The 22,804-nt window shown below is 45.8% G+C and overlaps 1 protein-coding gene across 1 annotated transcript; it reads right to left on the bottom strand.

Annotated features, from left to right (window-relative positions):
* Positions 1-1,597: 1,597 nt before the first annotated feature.
* On the bottom strand, positions 1,598-19,432 carry Mylip (myosin regulatory light chain interacting protein). Its single transcript, XM_078020566.1, has 7 exons — positions 19,114-19,432; positions 17,831-18,021; positions 7,440-7,625; positions 6,146-6,343; positions 5,579-5,743; positions 4,281-4,701; positions 1,598-3,154 (listed from the first exon to the last, which is right to left on the bottom strand). Exons 1-7 carry the CDS (start codon positions 19,198-19,200, stop codon positions 3,065-3,067), a joined length of 1,338 nt encoding a protein of 445 aa, XP_077876692.1. The 5' UTR covers positions 19,201-19,432; the 3' UTR covers positions 1,598-3,064.
* Positions 19,433-22,804: the final 3,372 nt, after the last annotated feature.

Here is a 22,804-nt window from a genome sequence, read left to right as displayed (position 1 = left end):
CACGTGCTAGAAGTTCTCTGTGCAAGAATTGCTACAAGCTCCTTGTTCTGAAGGCATTGAAGAGCCAAGTCCAAATCAAACTAGAAATCCAAGGTTCCCTACCACTGTGACTCGGCTGCATATCCTCCAATGTAGGGGACTGTCCACCCCACCAGACTGCACTCGAGTCACGTGACACACTCATTCTTCTCCAACTGAAAATCAGGACCTTGCTCCAAGGTCCTCTGGAAGCACCCTTATCCTTGGCCCCTGGGCCTCCACGGTGCTTGCCTTAGAGTTCCAAATGGCACCTCTTCATATGGTGGTTTTTATGTTATTTGCTGCAAGTGCCCATGGCCTAATGGGCTGTGAGTGACATGATCTGTTTGTTGACCCGTCATCCATCCATCTCCTCCCCACTGACCTGCTTACCCATCCTTCCGTCTTTTAGTAAACCTGGCTAGTATTTTGAGACTGCTGTGCCTAAGGTCCCCACTGGTGCTAATATTCTAGAAGTCTAAACATTATTTATTTATTTTTTTAAGAGAGAGAATTTTAAAATATTTATTTCTTAGTTTTCGGCGGACATAACATCTTTTGTTTGTATGTGGTGCGAGGATTGAACCGGGGCCGCACGCATGCTAGGTGAGCGCGCTACCACTTGAGCCACATCCCCAGCCCCTCTGAACATTATTTAGTTTCTATACAGAGAGACAAGCAGGCTTAGTATATAACATGGGCACCTGTTGATCAGATCTTTTTTGGGTGTGTGGTACTGCAGATTGAACCCACGACTTTGTGTGCCTGTGAGGCAAGCATGCTACCAACTGAGCTATATTCCCAGCCCCCCTCATTCATATCCTGATGTCTTAAAATTTCCAGGTTGGGACGTACTACTCGCATGCCTCAGACATATAATAAATTTTGTGTGTTTTTCCTGTTTTAAAAAATTTCTAACTCAATAATACTTGGCACTTAGTAGGTACTCAATAAATGTGTGAAATGAATAAATGAGTTAATTCCTAGAAACTGACAGAGACTGGCTTAGTATAGGTATAGTAGAAAACAAATCTCCCTGCCTCCCAGCTTTCCTAAGTTATCAGTTACACACACACTGCCACGTTCTTTGTTCCACAGAGCATTTCCTAAAACAGATGAGCACACACTAGTGTGTGGGGGGCGTCAGGATCCAGCAGAGCAGACTAGGAGTCATGAAGGACTCTGCAGCTGAGACTTGTCCCTGCTGGGGCCCAGACCCCCCAGAAGGCCCCACCCCAGCGGTGTCAGCTTTCACTCCTTTCCCCTCTCACCACTCCCTCCCCTCTTACCCTCCCTCCCCTTTCACCCTCCCTCCCCTCTCACCACTCCCTTCCAGGCCTTTGCCCAATTTTTACTTCTCATCTCCTTGTGTGCATTATAAAATTCTTACCGACTATCGATTCCAGCCCAAAAGCACAGGTGAGAGAATAACTAAATGGAGTAGTCTCAGAGCAAATGTCCTAACCATTTTCAAACATTCCATGTAGAACCAAATTACATACCAACTTCGATGTTATTGCTCATTTCTTCTAACTGAATAAAAATGGCTTAAATGACAATAACTAGGATGATACCTGTGTTTGCTTTAAATTCTTTATTATCCTGAATATAAAAGACAGAAGTCCTCTAGGATATAACAGAGTTCTTTATGTGGAAACATTATTTTTTTTTACAAGTGAAAAAATAAATACCTCTTGGAATAAAGGCTTATAATGCTAATATGTGCCATAAAAAAGTAGAGTTTTAATATTTGACAAAATGTCTGTGCAAAGAAACAAATGCATAAACACATTACTGCTACATTAAGGCAATATGAAAAGTATACTCAGAAATCTCAGTAAAGTGACAGTGTAGTTCCTAGCTTTAACTCAGCTAGTATTGCACCCGATAAGGTCACGTAGGTTTCCTGACATCCTTGAAAACCTGCTAACTAACCAGCTTCCAAAACGCCCAGTGGGAGTGAAAAATATGTCTAAGAATAGAGAAGCCAAAGAACCCTATGGCGGGATCCACCCAAAGAAAATCTAAACACTTACTTAAAAGCACATACGCAAACCAAAAAAAAAAAAAAAAAAAACCAATAAAACAAAACAAAACCCCGCTACACCACACAACAAGGAGGCAGTATCTAGAAATGTATGATAAGGCTGAGGACCTCGGGTCATTCAAGCACAGCAATACCCATGGGTGAAGCTGGCGGCGAGGGCCCAGGAGTGAAGACGGGACCTCGCAGGTGCCGGGGCCTGGTGTGGGTGAGCCAGGCTTCCCTGTCCAGGAAAGAGCTCTCCCTTCCCAATCTTAAAATGTCCCACCAATCCAAAGCCCAAGGAGTGCTTGACTGTGCCAGAGACCCTCCAACCAAGCGGCAGCATCTGTACCAAAGGCCTGGGCACAGCGGGCAGGGAAGGGAAAGAACGGAGCTGCTCCCGGCTGTCTGTTGCCCCTGTTGCCCCGTCCCATTGAAACCTGCACCTTGGCTGCCAAACTGTCCGGAGTCATGGGATGGACTCTGAGACCTGCCTGCATCCAGTCATTCTTGAACAAGTCATAAAAACAGAAATGACATATAATGACAACTATTTAAGAAAATGTTCCTATTAAAAATGTTCCGCTCTCCATGACCTTACAAAAAGAACCAAGTAAATTCGTAAAACTAATTCTGACAAAGCCTGCCGCAGGTGGGAGCCTCCCTTGGGATGCACCGCGGAGACTTAGGAGGTCATTTGTACCCACTTCTTGGCTACGCTGCCACTTAACTGACGCAGAAGACCTTACCTATTCCTTTACTTGATCATAAAAAAACGCAAGACAAGGAATGTGTCCACGTTCCAGAGTCTTCCAGGCCCCCACCCCAGGGGTGTTGGTTCTGCACACAGATGTGGTTTTGGAGTGAGAACTTGTATTCCGGTTTTTCTTCTTTTTTCTGTGTTTTTTCAATGCGCGTGGCAGATGGGGTTGGGAGTGGGGTTCTCTCCACAGTTGTCCTTGTATAGTTTACAATAGTGCAGTTTGTGGAAATATGGCGTGTCGATGGATGCAGGACAGGCTAGATGACGGTGAGGTTGAGGAGGCTGGTGTGCGTGGGCAGGTAGACGTGCTGCACATGCTCCACGCGGGACCTGCAGACTGGGCACGACTGGAGAGAAAAGAGCACTGGTTAGACGCCTCTGCAGGGCCTGGGTGCCCGCCCTGGACCTGCTGCCTGCAGTGCTCTGAGTGAGTTGTGACCACGGTGACCTCTGAGCCTTCAACTGCAGAGGTCTTTCAGCTAAACTGTACACGGGCACACTGAGCCAAGGGTGTGGCCCCTCCAAGAGTAGAGGATGACACCTCATGAAGGAGGCCCTGTGCAGACTGGCCCTGGACCACCATGACCGGGTGGATGCCCACAAGGCTGGGAAGGCGGCTCTGTCTGCTCGCAGGCAACAGCTCTATGTTCCTAGGGTCCTCAGCAAGGACGTGCCCTTCACCAGCACTAAGGCAGACTTGGGTACAAGGGCCAGAATGTGGCAGAAAAAGGCCAGTACATGGCTGCGCCTGGGAAAAATCACTCATGGTCGCAGCATGACCACTCTCGGGAAGGACACCATGGTCCTGTGGACTTGGTTTCCAGCCCTTTAGGAACTTGGAAACAGCTCCCAAAGGACGAGGTGACAGTTAGGGCTAGGCCACATAAACCCACAGTGATCTTCAGCTGACACTTCTGAGCAAGGGAACAAGTGAAAAAGTTAAGAGGAAATGTAGAAAAGAACAAAAACATGCTCTGTGAGCACCTCTCATTTTTTGTATTAATATCAAAATGAGTTTGACTTAGAGCCCATCCAGAGACACAGGCAGTACTCAGAGTAAACTCCTCACATTAATCAGAATGGTACTCCGCCCGGGGCAAGGGAAGGTTGGCAAGGACTGCACTGTCCTAGCATTCTTCTGAAGTACAAGGCAAGTAAGAAGACCGTCCCCCGGGGTCAGCCGGCCCCAGGAGCACGCAGCAGTGGAGGAGGCCTGCGTTCTAGGCTGGATTTAGCCACCAACTAGGTGCCAGATCTGAAGACCACCTTAGGAATCTGGACCTCATTTCCAGAACTTGAAACGAGCCTGCGATTTAGAGCAATTCTGCTGGTGAAAACAGCATGCTATACCCTCAGGCACCAAGCACAGCGACCTTTCCAGGCAGAAGTGGCATTCGCTGCACTGGCCAGCCCCTGGTGGGCACGCACTCACCACACAGGGCTGTGCCAAGGCAGGCCAGGCCAGCTCCTCACCTGCAGCTGGGCAGCGCAGCTCTCGCAGCACACAGTGTGGCCGCAGGGGCAGAAGGTGGAGTTGATGTCCTCCTCGCAGCACACCATGCACAGCATGGCTTCCTTGAGCTTGCGCAGCTTCTCCTGCAGCGCCCGGGTCTGCTGGCAGCTGAAGCCCTCGCAGCTGCTGCAGTTCATGCTGCTATCTGAGGACTTCAGGGGAGAGCTGGGGGGGCTCTGGTCACTCCTGGAAATGAGGTCCACAACGCCAGCGTTGTACAGAGCCCTCCTGGCGTGGTCGTACACCTCCTTGGATGTTCTTTTAATATCGAAGACATACTTCTTGCCGAGGTTAATGTTTTCGTTGAGGAACAGAGATGCCAAGTGGCCCTTCAAGTCACGACTGTACTGCATCATGACGGCGCTGGTCACTGTGTCACACCTGTGAGGAGAGATGGAACATCTGCTTTAATGCCCAAGAGCCAGGGCAGATGCATAACAGACCTCCTGACACTGCTGCCAATACGAAGGTCGTGTCCACAGACATTTGGCGCAGGCCTGGGAGCAGGCTCTTCCCTCGCTGTGCGTGCCAAACAGCCCAACGACTCCACCTCTGTACTGTTCAAGTCCCTCCTATGAACACCCAGCAATACGGAGCAGTGACCCTCTGCTCTGTCTCCAGGGCATGAGCTGAAGTCCACAGCAGCTTGAGGAAGAGAAAGGACATTTGTCTTTGAAGCGTGTGCTTTTGTGTTTAAAATGCCGACAATTTGTCCATTCTGCTCCACAATCTGTAGGTCTATTTTAAAATAAAATATTTTAAGGCTTTCTACCATTTAAATTTTTTGGCTTCACTTTTCCGGATATTTTAGTCCAATCACAACTCGGCTTCAAAATACCCTTTAGAATGAGGGGATCAATATTGTTATTTAAAAATCCTCAGTGTGTCGGTAGTGAGGATTCCGGGCAGGACCTCTCCCGGGAGGGCAAGATGACCTGTCATCCTTCTGCCAAGAAAGGGCAAAGCTGTAGCAGAACAGGCCCAGCCGCCCAGGGCCCCTCAGGAGAGGGGTGGGTAGGAGAGGAAGGTGAGAGAAGCAGGAGAAGCTGCGCAGCCCACGCGGATGCACTTTCTGTGGGGAAATGGAACTTTATTGATAAGGACTCTAGTCACTCCATTGTGACTGTGACCACAGAGACAAGATGTCCCAAAGCATTCCCACTTCTTTGATTTGCACAAGATGAAACCACAGAAAGCCACATGTCACCTAACATTCCCGAGGCACAGAGCCAGCTCTCGAGTGCCCCGTGGTACGTGCCTGTAGAACGCGTGCGTCTCGGTGATTGCTCGGTAGAGCCCACTGGCCGCCCTGGTGCTGATCATTTTAAACAGGAGCACGATGCTGTTCCCAGACTCCTTGGTGACTGTCAAGTACACGTTCTTTCCTGACTGGGTAGCCATCTGCACCACAGGGTAAGCTATCCTAGGAGACAGGAAGGCAGAGTGAGCGGCCCAGGAGGAGCCTCAGGAGGGTCCCCATTTGCCCACGACGCAGCAGGAAAATCAGACATTCAATCTGGAACAACCCCATAACCCTTGTTCCCAACACCCAGGCAGGCCGGAGAGCAGTCCCGCAATGTGAAATACTGGAGCAGGTTTTGGGTGTGGGACTGAAAGAGATTTTCATGGCAGTGAACTTATTTGAAAAACACTACCACATAAACACACTGTGGGTCAACACCAATTAAATGGCCATTAAGACCCGAGTAATTAATGTGAAGACCCCAGTGGAGCATCTCCTTCCTCAGGGAGGACTGCCTGCCTCGTCCCTCCCCACCTCCTGATTTCATGTCGAGAGCTGCAATGCGCCCAGACGCCCGGTTACCTATTAATGGGGCTGAAGTCTTCCTTGCAGACTGAGATTCCCTCGGGTCCCACCCCAATGAGGAGCTTCTGCCCTTCGCTGTCCCTCACAGCGTGCCACTCTATGCCGTAGTTCTCCATGGCAGACACGATCTGCAGAACCTGGTACTCGGCCGAAGCCTGGCTGGTGCCCTCCAGCTCCTTGTGCTTTGCCACGATGCTGCAGAACAAGAGAAGGTGGGGTTACCCAGAGGGACACATCCAAAGACCAACCTGCACAGTCTTCACTAGTAAGGACATGTCATCGTCATCTGTGAGTCACAAAACCATGATGTTTCATTTATTTAGCAGAATTACCACATAAAATACTTCTAAGACACTGTTCAAGATGGAAACCATCAACTGTTCAGTCGAGAACACTTTGGGGGATGTTGGATAAGGATGAATTGAAAGATTTATGGAAAATCTCTAAAAACATACATAAGAAGAATTTATGTGTGGACCTCCTCTTGCCTTTGTCTAACATACTTCATAAGCTTCACTAGACTCTGGCATTATAAGGGATCGATCGGGTCATCTGCAGCTGAAGAAGATGAGTGCTATCGCCTCTTTGTGGCAGAAGAGCCTCGCAGGTGGCCCTTGGTGGTCCTGCCTCCTCACACCCTTGAGTGTGGGCTAGATTCACAACTGGCTGCCAGTGAACAGGATACGGAGAACTCATGAAATGTGACTCACTCTGAGATCAGCTCTCCTGAGCTCGGGGGGCCAGGGAGGGAGGCTGGCCAGCACTCCACAGGGGCTGCCTGGAGGTGGGTCCTCCCTCAGCTGAGCCTTCACAGGACCAAACTCCAGCAGCCTGAGGGCAGCCCATGAGAGTAGCCATGGCTACATTCCCAAACTGGACCCTCTTGTCACAGAGATAATGCTGTTGTTTTAAGCCACCAAGTTTGAGGTCCCTTGTCATGCAGGACTAGGTAACTAAGATGCCCATTAGGACTCCTGATCTCATTCCTGCAGGGATGAAGAAAACACCAATACACACGATAGACTTTTCACTGTAGGAGACCTAAGTTCTTAAAAAGCCAGATGTTTAAGAAATTCTCATTATGTGTAACATTTCATATAAAGGCATTTGTTTGTATAAACTGTTTTGTGTTTGTAAATTTCTGAAAGAAACAGCTAATGGATCCAGAAGACACCTGGCTAGAATGTGCAATGCCCCCCTCACACATGAGCTGCACCACAGGTTCTCTCTTCCCGGACATTCTTGTCAAGCTGAGAGCCTGGGCCCTCCGCGCTGGCCCGGGCAGCCTCACCTGTTCAAGGCAGCACTGGAGAGCTCCTTGGCACACAGCTCCTCGTAGTTATACTTGGCAGTGTTCTGATTATAGTCCCCAAACTTGGTCTGGGCCAGGAGGGCACTGAGTTCCACAGCCTGCTCTGGGGAGCACTGGAGGTGGCCTGCCAAGAGCGACTCCTTGATGTGCAGGAAAAAGATGTGCCTGTAAGAGAGGTTCGAACGAGGTCAGACTGCAGAATCACTGCACATCAAACCCAACCTGCTGGGCGGGGGGCGGCTGGCCGTGCAGCATTTGCCTGGCGAGTAGGAGGCCCTGGGCTCCATCCCCAGTACCACAGAAAACAGACACAAGGATAAATACAACCTGCGGAGCAATTACACAGTCAAGTACTCGCCTTTTAAGGAAAGAAAACATCAATTTAGAAAAATCACACTGAATACACTTACCATGATAAACCCCTCTTAATCATGAACATTAAGACAAAATAACATTAAGACGAACTTTCTCTGGAATAAAAATTGTGACCCAAACAGGACATTTAACAAAGACAAGTTCAGTAGCAGTCAGGTCACAACATGTAAAATACTCACAAGTTTCTGCACTGTTTTAAAATAAAGAATCTTCATCAGAAAAACTATCTTGAAATGAATTCTGATACAATCTTAAGGAACTTTATGAGCCTCAGCTCACTCACACAACCCCCATTTCCAAGAATCACACCTGCCCCCAGACTTCACCTGGGAAGTTCATTAGCATCCCGAGTTCGGCTCCTTGGAAACCAAGCTCCTCTTCCTTCCAGTAGGTCCAGACTCACATTTACCCAGTCGCCCACCTCCACCTGTCTAACAGCCTCTGAGAGCCCTTTAGACCAGTTCCATCACCCATCGTCCCTTGTGCCTCCTCAGCCATCAGTCCTGTTCGCAGCTCAACCACAGAGCTTCCCACAGGCTCCCTCCTCCAGACTCTGCCAGCCCCCCCTGCAGGCTGCCAGTTCTCTACTCTGATCCTTCAAGGGGTCCCCACTGTCTGCTAAGGAAGCACCATAGTGGCCTGAAACCCAGCCTCCTCTGCTGTCCCCAGCTTTCCAACCACAGATGTTATCATGTCCTCCAGCAGCTGTGCCCAGGAAAGGGACAATTCCTGTGCTTAGGAACCCTGGTCTTGCTGTCCCCTCTGTCCTGATGGCTGCTCTTCCTGGATGCCTGGGGTCGATGTTGGATATACACCATCTCTTCCTGTCACAGGGCTGGGTGTATCCTAACTGTTGGCGGGTTTAGACAGCTGCACGAAGTTGACTTCAAAGAGCTTCATAGGCACAGGTACAGCTGCAGGTATCTGTGATTATTTGATGTCCCAACCTTAGTTTTGTTCTGTTTGAGCCTGGCCTAACTGTGCACGATACCAGTCTACAGGATCAAAAGGCTTGTCCATCACACTCACAAAGTTCTGGGGAAATTAAGATTACAAACTCCTGGGAAATTCATATTGCCCAAAATTCTGGAAAGAGTCTCTACACTTTCACAGAAAAGGTTGGCCTAAGTTACAAAATTTGTCCCCAGCAATGCGGCGCCCTAACCTTACTTAGATGACTTGTGGTTGCCTCTGAAAAGTGCTTAATGCCACAAACCCCTCCCATTAATAAGTGAGTCATGGCCGCTGGTAATGCTTAGGTACCAGGTAAGCTCAGTGCCCCCTCCACCAAGGTGACAGCCTTCCTCCAGCCCCACGGCTGGGCTGTCTGCTCATACACGCCACCTGTGCGAGACATTCCAGGCAGAGGAAGAGGAGGAAAGAGAGCTTCAAACATGAGGAGCCCCAAGATGTCAGGTTGACAGAGCCACCATCTGCCTTAACATTCAAATCCAATCTTTCGTGCCTTTAATAACGATAACAAAATATTTAAGATGATCAAACTCTGCCAAGTACTGCAGTTTTCTCCTTATTCAAAGCCCTCGTAAGACACCACAGTAAGAATGCACAACAGCACTGAAGGAGGGTAAACATGGTTTTCATTAACCCAAACATCTGTTAGTCTTTAAAGTATTTCTGACATACTGCTACACTGAGAAGGGCCCCTGCTGAGGCAAAGCAATCACACACAAAAAACCCCCCAAACCTGGCTTTAGAATAGCGGGTCCCAGCATTCCCACAAAACCCGGAGTCACAGCACGGCTCCAGCCCTTGGAGGCCTTTCAGATGGCCCTGGGCCGACTTCATCCTGCTAACATACCCGTCTGTCCATCAGGAGCGCTTTTAGGAAACCACCGGCTGAACGTAGGTTCAAGAAGAAATTGTGCGAGAAAAGATTTGAAGGTTAGCACTGCCGACCAAGTCTTCTCAATCAATCCCGGCTTTCCTAAAGGCCTCTTTGAACTTATTTTCCTGGTATAAAATTAGAAACTACTTCCTGTCTTATGAAGTAGGAAGTGTAGCCTGCAAAATGAGAGCTTCAAACTTGATTCCATTTCTTTTTCTAAACTACCCATGCCTACTTCTAGAGAGCTGCCAAGTCGGAGGCGAAGCAGCAGGAAGTGACCAGATATCAACAGGGCAGCAGCCTGACGGGAGTGCTGGTCCTTTCTGTATATGGGTCAGAAATAGACAAAGGTGGGGCGGGGTTTCCTACACAGTCCAGGCTGCACGTGAGCACACCTGTAAGCATGAAAGCCCTCCTTGCTGTCTACAGCCCTTCTACCTGGCCCTTCCTGCATCTTGCCGTTTCATAGCTGCAAAGCCACCTTTTCATCAGATGTGTCACGCCCTCCCTGTGCCCAGCCCTGGGCCAGGGTTACAGAATGGACACTTCTAAAGGAACTTATAGCTTTTAGAGCAGAGCCACAAACTGGCCACTGGGTGACAAGGGTGCACTCTCAGGACAGTACCCAGGGTGGGGGAGTGTGTGCAGGGGGAGGGGTGGCAACCAAGGTCAGCCACTAGGAGGAGCCATCAGGAGACTGCAGGAAGGAGGAGGGAGAGCTGACCCGCGTTTCCAGTAAGGAATTCCCTGACAGCGACATGTTTAAGAGTGCCTTTGACTCAGGCTTTTGCTCCCATTATCTTCCCCTCTGCCATCTGGCCTGGAAGGTCTGGCTGGCTCCTGGATTTTGCCCTCTCTTTTTTTTTTTTTTTTTTTGTGAACTGGGTGAAAGGTTACCAACAACATCAAAACAAGCAGATGCAGTCAAAGAAGTCATGCCTGCAGTGATTTTTTTTTTAAACAAAAGACTGAAAGTGATGACATGTTTATTCAACATAGAGGACATCCTAGACCACAACAGAAAGAAAGCCTCTGAGAAGAGACAATGTTCTTCGACACAAGCAAGCACATGTGAACCTGTCCTGTGAATATAGAAGCTCAATTGCATTTTAAAAATTTTCTTGGGGTTCTACTTTGAAATTCATTCTGTAAGTTTTACTAGTCACTAAGAAAATGGATATTTTCAATATATGGCCCACATTTCGGAGCCCAGGGTGAAACATTCTGGCTAATCCATGCCTGGCATCATGTTTAAAATGAATTCACTCTTCTCCAGCATTATGGAAGGTTGGTGGGATGAATATAAAGATATGTTCGATTTTAATTTCAAGGATCATACAGTGTCATGTTTTTATTTCAAATAACTGTAAATTGCCTCCTTTTAAAATTAATGCCTTTGATAGTGTTAAGAAATAAAGTTAAATCATTTATCTTTCCAGAGTGTCTAACCAGAGAACTCTGCTGCGAACACTGGCTACCCCTAAAGCAATCACCAGGTCCCCAGAGCAGAGCTTTCTACAACCCAACTGAGACTCTGCGTGTGCTGGGGCTGAGGCTACTCCGAGGCCACTCTGTTCCACCCTCTAGTTATCTTACAGCATTCTGAAGAGCTTCTCGGGACAAGTATAAAATAATCACATCCAGGCGCATTATTACACTCAGAATTAAGTAACTAACCAAAAACTTCTTTAAAAGAGGCTATCTTTAAGAGCTATCTTTAAAAGCTCAGTTACCAGTAACTGAACTGTATTTCTCCCTGAGACCCACCACTGACCCTGGCTATGTCCAGACTGTCCCTCTCTCAGTCAGACCCCACCGCAATCCCACCTCCCACACCCCTGTCCAATGACTCACTTAACCACATCGGTTTATTTTACACCAAACTCTAACTGCCAAGTTATATTTTTAAATTATTAAATCAAAACAGAATTGCTATGAGTTGTTTTTTTTTTTTTTTTTTCATTTTCTACTTAGAACAGAACAGAAATCAGTTCAAGATGGATCTCAGGCCTGCACGTAGAAGCCCAACTGTAATGCTCTGAGAGCTAAGCATAAGAGAATCTTCATGACTGGGGATGGCAAAGGTTTCTTAGGACATGTCAGCAAACATCACAGAAGAGAAAAAAATGGGTAAATTAGACTTCATCCAAGTTAAAAACTCCTACTCACCAAAAGGCATAGGAAAATAGGCAAGCCACAGAGAAGACATATTTTTAAAAGTTATATCTGACAAATGACTGATTGAGAACACATAAAGAAATTGCACATTTTGAAAATAAAAGCCAACAATAAGAATGGGTACATAACTTGAATAGATATGTCACAAAGGAAGACTTAGGATAGGCAAATAAGTACATGAAAATGATTAACATCATTAATCAGAGAAATGCAAATTAGAACTACAGCACTCTACCACTACATGCTCTGGGGAAAGGCCTGGCCGTTACATATAAAACCAAACCATTACCTCCTCTATGACCCAGCTACTCTGTTCTTAGGTATTTATTCAAGAGAAATGAAAACACATGTGTCTACAAAAAATAACTCGTACTAGAATGTTCATAGCAGCTTTGCTCATGGAAAACAGGTGTTCATCAATAGGAGTATGGATCAACAAACAGTAGCACATTCGTAAAACGGAGTACCATCCACCAATAAAAAGGGACGATCTGCTGATACACACATCAATATTGACAGATCTAAAAGAATACATGACGAACAAAAGACCGAGACACAGGAGCACACACTGGGCTGGGGAAGCCGCTCAGTGGCAGAGAACCTGCCTGGCCCGCATGAGGTCCTGGGTTCAATCCCCAGAACTGCAATAGAAAAATAAATATACAAAAATAAATCCAAAACAGCATTAAAATACCCTTAGTTTTATCTGTCAAAACTTAATAAGCAGTATTATTAGGATTTATATACTTCATGCAAATTTTGCATCAAAAGAAAAAAAGAACTATCTGCAAACAGGGAGTGCTAGTCAATGAAAGTCATGTACTCAGGAGAAAGTATACTTACAACAACTTATTTTGACAATGCATCAAAAAGATGGATGGATGGGTAGAAGAACAAAAAAAAAAAGAAAAGAAAAAAAGGATACATACACAATAAGGCGTGCATAGTAAACTTAATAGTAGAGTCTAGGCCGGACTGTATGAATGTCGGTTGGGAAGGCCTTCGTATGCTTGAAATTTTTCATGAAAAGAGGCTGAGAAAATCCTAGCTGGGTCAAGATTCAGAACTCCACCTCTGTTCTCCATGAGTAAATCATTACCACATTCTGACCAAGTTATCTCTCTACTCATACGTAAGGAGATTCTTCTCAAAGCCCAAAACACAAAGCCAGACGACTGAGGTGTGAGTTCTTCCTCTGGCCCTGCAGCCGTGAAGAGTGGAGAGCGGCCACAGGGCACTGCCAACTTCAAGGCCAATTACAGCCCCACTAGAAGAGGACCACCACTGGACAGCATCAAACCTGCACTTCTGGAAACCACTTACTGTCTCGCAGTAAGTCCCTGCCAGGCACCAGTCCCGGCAGTCCAGCAAGCTCTGGCTGCCACCTCCTTCCCTAGGCTGGTCAGGAGAGTGCTCTTCCACAGTGCAGGGCCAGCCAAGGGGCTTTCAGAACCCATCACCTCTTCAACGCCTTTGGATCATGAGTTACTTGCCAGGTCCTGGTGCTGGTATGGAAGAGGGCTGAGACCAGGCTGCAAGAGGACAGCAGAGAAAGAGTCCATCTGCTATTCCTGCCACTGCCCCACGTGGGTCACCTTGAGTCTGACTAGGTGCCTTCTAAGTAATTAGATTTTAATTTAAATGCCTTTTAAGAAAGTTATTTGACTACTTCATGCTAACACATAAATATCAGAAATTCAAAGAGACCGAAGGTGTCCAGATGGAATTCTTTGACTAAATAACTACCATGTAATAATGCAAACATCCTACACAGTCTTAGTAAAAAGAAAAAACTGAATAGGTAAGCCAGAATACGGAAATCCAATCCATACTTTCTTTGGAAATACACACATGTCAGATTTCACCAATTTTACTTTTCTGGGGCCTGTTTCGTGTCTGGGAATGCAAAAAAAAAAGTGAGAGAGAAAGAAAAAAAGTGCTATCTACTTTGGTAGATGCATGATTCAAGAACATAAACGACACCTTTACACCTTTATCGTATATACACACTGCTGCAACTGCTTCTTACAGAACTGACCCACCCATATCACAGTGAATTATGTAAGCATCTTTTACCAACAGACAAGTTAGGAAAGGATCCAAGAATGATTTACAGGCACTAGCTAGAGCCAATCAGACTCTGCTCTGAACTGGATTAAAGTCATCACTTTCATATCTGCCCACAGTTGTCACATGGCATTTTCTCTGGGTTCCATGATGCCATCTTTCCTAGATTTCTATATGTCTATGTGATTTTTTTGTGTGTGTTGGAAGACAGGAAAAAAAGTTGAATTAATAAGTAGTTAAGACTATAAATTGGCTGAAATTAGATAAAGTAAGGCTGTAGCTTAAAATCATCTGAGCCAGGCACCTCGGCACACCCCTACAGCCCCAGCCGCTCTGGAGGCTGAGGCAGGAGGACTGCTTGAGCCCAGCTGGGGCAACCCAGGGAAGGAAACCCCATGTCTTACAAAGAATATAGAAAACAGAAACAAAACTACTGAACATCAGAAAAGGTCCAGGGGAATGGCTGTCCATTTTAGATTAGGAACTAACAGCCAATAAACTGGTGTACTGGAATATGGTGGAGGGGGCCAAAGAGGAAGGCGAGGAATGCCATCACTAAACAGAAAGGAATACCACGTGACATTTTTTAATGGTGACATTTAACTATTCTTTTTTCTATCTACAGAAGCAAACAAAAACATTACAGTATCTATAAGAAACTTTATGTTGGTTAATCCCATTTTTATTTCTAAATTCTAAATTCACTGATTGAACAATTGTCTTATACATTAGTACCTGCTGGATTCTGGAGATGCAATGTTGATCCATGTCAATGGAATTTAGATGATCAGAGTGACTGACAATAAACAACTGTCACGTAAGTAAACGTGGTGCTATAAGCTCATGAATGCTACAAAGGAAAGACCCAGGATGTCTGGGGGGTGTGTAGTCTCCTGGGAGCTGCAGCACTAATGACTGGAGCTGGGGCCAGAATGTCAGGAGGGACTGAACAGGGGACTCGTCAGCCTTGACACAGCTGGCATCACTGAAGTCTTGAAGAACTGCAACGTCCAGGACTAGAGTGTGTCCCTGAACACTCAGATGAAGCACATACCTCTCTAATTTCTGGATTTGAAAATGTTGGCAAAATTCACTCAGAATAGTTATGAATAAATGAAAGCCTTTGAAGAGCAAAAATTTCCACGATGGTTATAATTTCAGATCTACTTCCAGAATACATTAATTTGCTTCACTTTTTGTTTAAATCAACAGCACCGCAAACATCTGCTGAAAAGACCTGCTGTCTCCATCTCTGAATGGTGCCAGCTAGGCTCAACAGGACTCTCCCTTTACTTTTGAGGCAAACAACCATATGGGTAGGACCACATCTAAATTGAGGCCAAATCAGAGACCAGATTAACCCTACCCGCCAAGCCAAGCCAATACCAGATATGTTTTCTCTGTCTTCAAAGGGATATACTTAGGAAAACATTAAGAAAATAATACAGATGAAGCAGAGGCAAAGTGGGGAAGCTATGGAGAGGAGGCATTCAGGGGCTGTTCTTCTTGGGCTTTCAGCAGGGCTCAGGCCTGGTAGTTAATGACACAGTGGGACCCTGAACACAGGCTTCTGCCTGGGTCCCAGGGCTCTCCATGATAAGCAGGCCTTCCTGCTTGCTACTGTAATCTGATGTGGACTAGTATGTTAACTGCTCTACCCTGAGCAGGCTACTTAATTGTCCACCAAGGACAACTAAAAGCCAGAATATTTCAGAACCACTTAATAAACTGTCCAGCCGCTTTCGGTATGCTAAATGCACCCTCATGACTTGACTTAGTAAAAACATCAACTCTAATAACTGGATTGTCACAGCTGCATTTACTCAATACGTAAGCACATCAATTATATTTTCACAGAGTTTTATAACAAAAGCTGGAATATCAAAAAGCTTATCAACAAGCTTTATTTTACTAAAATATCATTAAGGGGAAATAAGTGTTTTTGTTCTTCAGTGTCATGCATGTAAAAACAATGCTAATTGTAAACTGGACCTAGTACAACTTCTGCTGCCCTAATTGAAAGGTATAAATGGTAATTACAAATCACTTTATCAAGTTATTAAAGCAGAATGTGAATAAACCTCAGGGGGCATTTTATTAGAGATTTGTTTTAGCCAATCCTACACACACACACACAAGCAAAATTCACTAATATATTAAAAAGCAAATTGAAAGCTTATATCACACTAACCTTTCAATAGGATTTGAAAAAGGAAATAAAATCAATTAAAATTACCCAGTCAAACTAGCTAGACATACTCTTTGAGTGCTATTAACTATAAATCTCAAGAGTCAAAGTCAATTGAGTCAAGAAAAGAAAAATCAAGAGAGGAAATTTGATTCAAGTTCTAATTCATAAAATGTCTCTCTTTCTTGCATGAATAAAATGGATTTGATCATTGTACTGACCCAATTACAGGAAAGACCTAGTAGAGACCACCTAGTACTTAATTATACAGTATGAATGCTTTCATAGTACAAATGTATTATGCTATTATCACATCCATTGTTTAAATAAAGTATCTGGTCTCTGAGTTTCTGCAGATATAAAAACTCAATTTGTGTCATCAAAATAAGGGGGAGACCCTAAAGTAACTATAAAATTAAATTATGACTATATAATGAAAAATCCAATGTTAAATTTTTTTTTACTAAACTGCAAGTCATGAAGTGTAAAGTACAAGCTTTCATTAATTAGCTTTATATAAAAAATCTGATTAATAAAGACAACTAAAACATTGTTAAGCACGGAATGACTTGAATATTTTGTGAGATATTTTAAGAAGCACTAAGAATTCAAAATGCTACCTTCCTTGAGAAAGTAAATTAAAGATTTCCTCAATCTTTAAAGCTCCATAGCAAGGCAAATAAGAGATTTCAAATTCAAATGAATAATTATAAAACATTTCTATCAGTTCTTTGGTAAACAAACAAATAAACAAACAAAGAATGACATGTTAAAAACTCCTAGGGGATTTTGCTCACTCATCATTATTCAAAATTCTCAGAATCACATTTTTCACATGCATGGCAGATTTCCAAGTCAAAGGATTATGAAAAACACTGCTGCTTAGATCCAAAGTTCGCTACATTTTTGAAGGCAGTCATTTTTTTTACTTGACATGCCGCTGTAAGATTTAGGTCTCTGCATTTCAGCAGTAAATATTAAACATCACTTTCCTTGTTGGGAACATCTTTAAGAAAAAGTATCAGTCCAGAGGGAACACAGTATCTGAAAAAGGAGACCTCAGGCTTTAGTCTGCCACTATTGGTGGGGTTATTGTTTATTTTTTTAACAACAGAGAAATTCAGCAGTCTAAACAACAGACATATTTAATCTATCTGTGGGGTGGAATTCAGTTACAATGGCCTTCAAAGAGTTCTTTCATTAAGTTTTCATAAAACTTAAAAACTTTTAAAATTCTGCATGAAGCCAGAGCTCTCTGCTACACACTGTAATCTGATACTAGGCTGAAGAAGTTGACTAAGTTTTAAGTAACCCAAGAGGAACTGTTTCCTGCTTTCGGTTAGAGCGGTCTACAGTGACCTGTAATAACACCACTCAGGCGAGGTTACTATAGGGCATGAGATGCTGCTATCAGGAAGTCAGTCTCAGAGCTGTTTCTTTTTGTTTGTCTGTTAAGATTTCAACCCTTTTCTCCCAGTAAGTTTATAAAGACAACAAAAAACAAAACAAGAATTGGAAAATGCACCCAGGCCAACTATGCAGCCCCCTCTTCACCTCAACAAATAGAGTATAATACAGGAAACCAACTTAAGTTATGAGGAACTCAGTCTTTGGTAACACAAATTTGCTGGGGGACATCTCTGGGAGGATGCAATGATCCCTTCTAAAAGGAATCAAAGGTGTATTTGACATTGGTTTACTTTAGCCTCACTTTACCTCGTCTGCTCCTGTAAGATGAGATGAGGTTCCACGAAGAACTTGACTCTCAGCTTAAGCCGGTAGGGCGCTAGCCCATCCATCTGCTGGGAGATCCGGTTTCTCAGATTTAGCCATAAACTTTCACCTTTGCTACCCGTAAACTGCAGTCCAAAATAATCAACTTCTATGATTCCCAATCGCCTGCACACCTAAAACAAAAATGAACGCAGCATGGATGAGCAAATGGTACACAGTTAGAGCAGACCCAAGGGCTGTCTGTATCCAAAACTGCCCGGTGATTTTTACAAAGTTCAACGGTGGTGCTACCATTCCCCGGGTAAACTGGGGAAACAAAATTCTAAATCTGATGTCGAAACCTAGCTCTGGTATGGAAGCTCGTCCTGCCTTGACTATCAACAGCATGACTGACTGCAGTAGAGAAAAAGGAGTCCCCCAAAGTAGCCTTGTAGAAAGGCTGAAGGAGGGGCAGCCACAGGGTAGTTTCCCTCTTAATCCGATCTCTGGAATTCCCTCCAACAGCACAATCTGCACAGCTGATTTGGCAGCTTTATTATCTGGACAATTTTAACCATCTGGATTCCAAAAAACAAACACATTGAGGAAAGACGCCACAAGTGTCAGCTAAGCTTTTTCCAGCTAAGCGGTTTTCCAAACATCTCAGGTCTCGAGGATTTGAAGGCAGGGTGTTTCACAGGGATCAAAGGCTCTGTCTGCCATTCCAACCATTCACGCACTGTAGGGCACCTTTCTTCACTCTCATCGAATCACATGCTTGAAGACAACCAAGCAGTAGACAGCCCAAACCTCTCCAAGTCCTCTCTCCCTCGCAAATCCCAAGCAGGTGAACGGGCCATTTGGAGAAGCAGAATGAGACAAGGGAGCCTGGGACGCAAGACTACCTCGAGCCACCCTATCCTGGAACACGAGTGGCGCTGCCAGGTCCTGCGGGGACCCGTGGGCGGCATCACGCGCACACCTGCAGCAGGTGTGCCGGTCCACCTTGTTTGGGGAAAGTAACGGGTTAGGGGACGGGGTGGCAGCTCCCGGCTGTACCCGCGACCCCGGCGCCCGGGGTCCCGGGCGCGCGCGTCCTCCGTGCCCCACACGCACGCCCGGCGCGCCCCACGCCCGCGGGGAGGAGGCGGCTCGAGCCGGGCGCCTGGGGCGCGTTCTCCCCGGCCGCCGCTGCAGCGCCGCGGGGCCCCTGGCAGGCACCGGGCGCCCGACACGCTGCGAGGCCCCTCGGCCTCGGGGTGCCGGCCGGGGCCCCCAGTCCTCACCTGGTTGAGACAGTCCTCGCCGTTGGCTTTCGCCTCCACCTCCACCTCCATCAGCACCGCGTCCGGCCTCGTCACATAGCACAGCATGGCTGGGGCCGCTGCTGCCTCCACGGCCGCCTCCTCTTTGGTGTCGCGGAGCTGCAAGGCTCGAACCCAGTACCGGGCTCGACGAGGGTTGGCCTCTCTAGGCTGCAGCCCGGCAGACACCGGCCCTGCACCCTGCGGCCGCTGCTCCGGTCCCCGCCACCCCCTCGCCCGCCCAACCGGCCGCTGGCTCCCCGGTCCTTGGCGGCGCCGCACTCCAGCAGCCCAACTGCCTGCGCCGCGACAGGGACTCCTCAGATATAGCGGCCCCGCCCCCTTCGGCTCGCGCCCCCGCCAATCACGGCATCCCTGCCCCTCCTCCGCCGCCCTAGCAGCCAATAGCAGCGCCCGCTCGGCTGCAGCCCCGCCTCCCGGCGCCGGCTGAGTTCCCTGGGCCGCCTGGGGAGGTGGCAGCTTGTGGGCGCCGAGAGCTGGGGGGGAGGGAGGCCCCGGAGCACACCCGCTGCCTCTGCCCGCTGGGCGACGCTGCCCGGAGCGAGCTCTCGTCCTGGGCTCCAGGCGGGGACGCCTCCCTCTCGGCGCTTGAATTTAAGATAATTAAACGCTTCCAAGCTGCCACTCTTCTCCAGTAGCGTGGGGTCACTCCAAGAACGCCTTTCGGTTGCAGAAGGAGAAAGGAGCAACCCAAAGCCTAAAGAAAACTATTTCCCACCGGGATTATCCACAGTGGATTTTTAGAAGGCAGACTTGTTCTTTGGTTCAGGGCTTCATCATTGAAAAAACAAAATCCGCGTATAAAAGTTTTTGCAGTTGACCAATAAGCCAGGGGTAGCTTAAAGTTTCTTAAATCAACCCTTTCCAAGGGCTTCTATGAACTCCATTTTACGGAATCAAAACACTTTACTGCTCACTAGGCCTTCTCTCTCTCAGGTTGCCCATCCTATCTCGTTTCTCATCTCACTCATTCATTAAACATTCACTGAGCTCCTGATACCTTGCATGTCGCTTCTGTTTGTCAGCCGGTTGTTATCCCCATCTTCAAGGTAAGGGGCTCATCTCAGGATCCAACAGTCGGGATAACCGCGGTAGTACCTATTAATAATTAAAGGTCCACAACTCATCACTCATTGACCACCCATTTACCTCTTTGCCAACCTTTTACTTTGCCTACCTATTTGCTTTCTTAATCCGTTTAACCAGAAGATGTGGTTTTCAGCCTTGGACCTTGGAAAATTTACTTCATCTCTCTCAAGTTGCTATGTCAACAGTAAAATGGAGGCCAGACATCTACTCTGCCTTCACCTAGCGTTTCTGTGAAGTATATCAAAGATAATAAAGCTCCTAAGAACATTTAAATGCCTCCCCCCTATATATAAGGAGGACTGTGTCAGTTCTGGCACTGTTGGCTGATGATTCCTGACCCTTCCCCTTTCCCAAACATCTCTCTCAGTGGCCTTTATTTCTGACTTCTCTGGAAGGATATCAGAGCAGAGGGCTACAGGGAGGGAACTTACCATAGTCCTTCACTAAAGCCAATTCTGGGGAAAATTGTTTTGTCGAAGCCCTGCCCCACAATGATGCAGAAAGACGTGGACAATGTCACATCTCTCTTCATGTCTTATGAATATGTGTCACAGTTATTGTGCTGCTACACTAGTCCCTGGATGCATCAACTCTTGTTCCTCATTCCCTTAATTCCAGGTCACTAATCTGGGAAATTTATCTGGAAGATAACATTTGGGTCATTGTTATCTAATCTATGCTTAATTCCTAGAAATTTCAGAACAGGGAAAGGGGACAATATGGAACCCAGTTGTATTGGTTAATATTTCTGTTTGGAAAGACAAAAACTAAAGGTAGCTAACAAGCAAAATGGAATTTAGTGCACAGATTATGGGTGCTCATAGAATCAATGGCGATGGGGCGCGGAATTGTGGAGAAAGAGGAAATATTGGTTGGTTAAGGACAAAAATTTAAAAATGAAAAAAAAGCAAATACCAACACCAAATTCTCATGTTATGCAGCAACTGATTTAAAAATAACTTATATTTTTGGTGTTGGCAAGGATTTTTTTTTTACAAGAAGAGTTCACATTTATTTTAAAAAAATAAGTAGCTAAAATAGTTTGCAGAAACAGGAAAATGTCTAGCAGTTGTTTTAAATTTATTTTTAAAAATTATGGTTTTTTTTTCTTTTTAACAATCATCACTTACAAAACAGTTGGAGGGTTGAGATTGACAGGGATATTTCTAATCCAAACCCATCATGCTCCTATTATGGAATGGTTGGTAAAGATTCCAATTGTTGTGAAATTAAGAATCACCAGGAAAAAAAAAAACTGAAGATAAGAAGAATTTCTTAAAGCAAAATAAAGCCGAAAACAGGAAAAGGAACATTTGGGGAGGGGGAATGAAATCCTCATTTCTAAGAAGATAAAGAATACTGAGTGGGATGTGCATGTCGTCTCAGCTGCTTGGAAGACTGAAGTGGCAGCATGGCTTGAACTCAGAAGTTCTAGGCCAGCCTGAGCCACCCAGCCAGTCCCCCATCTCTTAATGAAAAATAATTATAATATTTGCTTCTATTCGCATATACAGGATATATGAGATGATGATCTCTCTCTCTCTTTCTCCCTTCTCTTTCTGATTTTTCTCTTGTCATTTCTTCCCTGAGTGGAGATTGGGAGAGACTGGTTAGTCAAGGAATGGGAAGGCTGAGCGAGCTGGTGAGGAAGCGCATTCTGTTTAAAAACCTTGGTTAGGGAATAGAAACCCACAGTGGAATTACTTCCTAGAGGATTCCACCATCTGTTAATGTTACAGAACGTCTGGAGCCAGTTTCAAACCCCAGCTGGGTCCAACTTCAAAATAAGAGACTCTGAACATCCGGGGCTAGAGGTGGGAAACACATTGGATTGGGCTGCGATTGCAGCCAGAGAGGTGCTGTGGATTATTGGTGTCTGTTTTCTTTGGCTGTCAGTTAGCTATCATCTTTAAAAGATAGTATGACAAACCAGCTAGCTTAGTAAAAAGGTTGCCTGTATGAATGTCCATTTTTTTAAAATAGAAACTATAATGAAGTGGTAGTGCCCAAGCACCTCGGGATTTTCTCTGTCTCATAGTAGGTCATAAGACTGGGTGCTAGATAATATTTGTAGGTCGCAATACAGAGGTCTTCTGGCTACAGAGTCTTGCTGTTGAGCCCTCGGGCTGCCCTGGATGTCTGGGTATGGATTTCTGCTCATTTAACTCTCCAACATTGCTTGCACTGCTGTAGAACCCCATTCAGGTCCCAGGAAAGGCCCTTGGGAAGAAGAGCCTTTGTCACAGGCCACACCCTCTTCTTTGCCTCTCCATGTTCATTTTTGTAGGAGGGAAGAACAATTAATGAGTGGCTGGAAAACTGTCCTCTTGCTTTCCACACATTATTCAGGCTAATTATTCACATAAGTAACGCTTCATCAAGCCCAAGTGTGTTAGAATGTGTTGAGTGAGCTGAAATTTCTAATTTGAAATATTAGCCTTGTGAGATTCAGGAGTAGTTTAATTTGATCCTAGTCTACCATCAAAGCAGAACGTCTCATTTCCAAAACTAGATGTTTAAAGGCTAAAAAGAAGAAACAGAGGGAAAATAGGCAATGCCCATA

Source organism: Ictidomys tridecemlineatus, chromosome 8, assembly GCF_052094955.1.
Source record: "Ictidomys tridecemlineatus isolate mIctTri1 chromosome 8, mIctTri1.hap1, whole genome shotgun sequence".
Taxonomy (NCBI): domain Eukaryota; kingdom Metazoa; phylum Chordata; class Mammalia; order Rodentia; family Sciuridae; genus Ictidomys; species Ictidomys tridecemlineatus.
The sequence above is the reverse complement of the archived record's forward strand: the minus strand, read 5'-3'. Positions and strand labels throughout refer to the sequence as shown.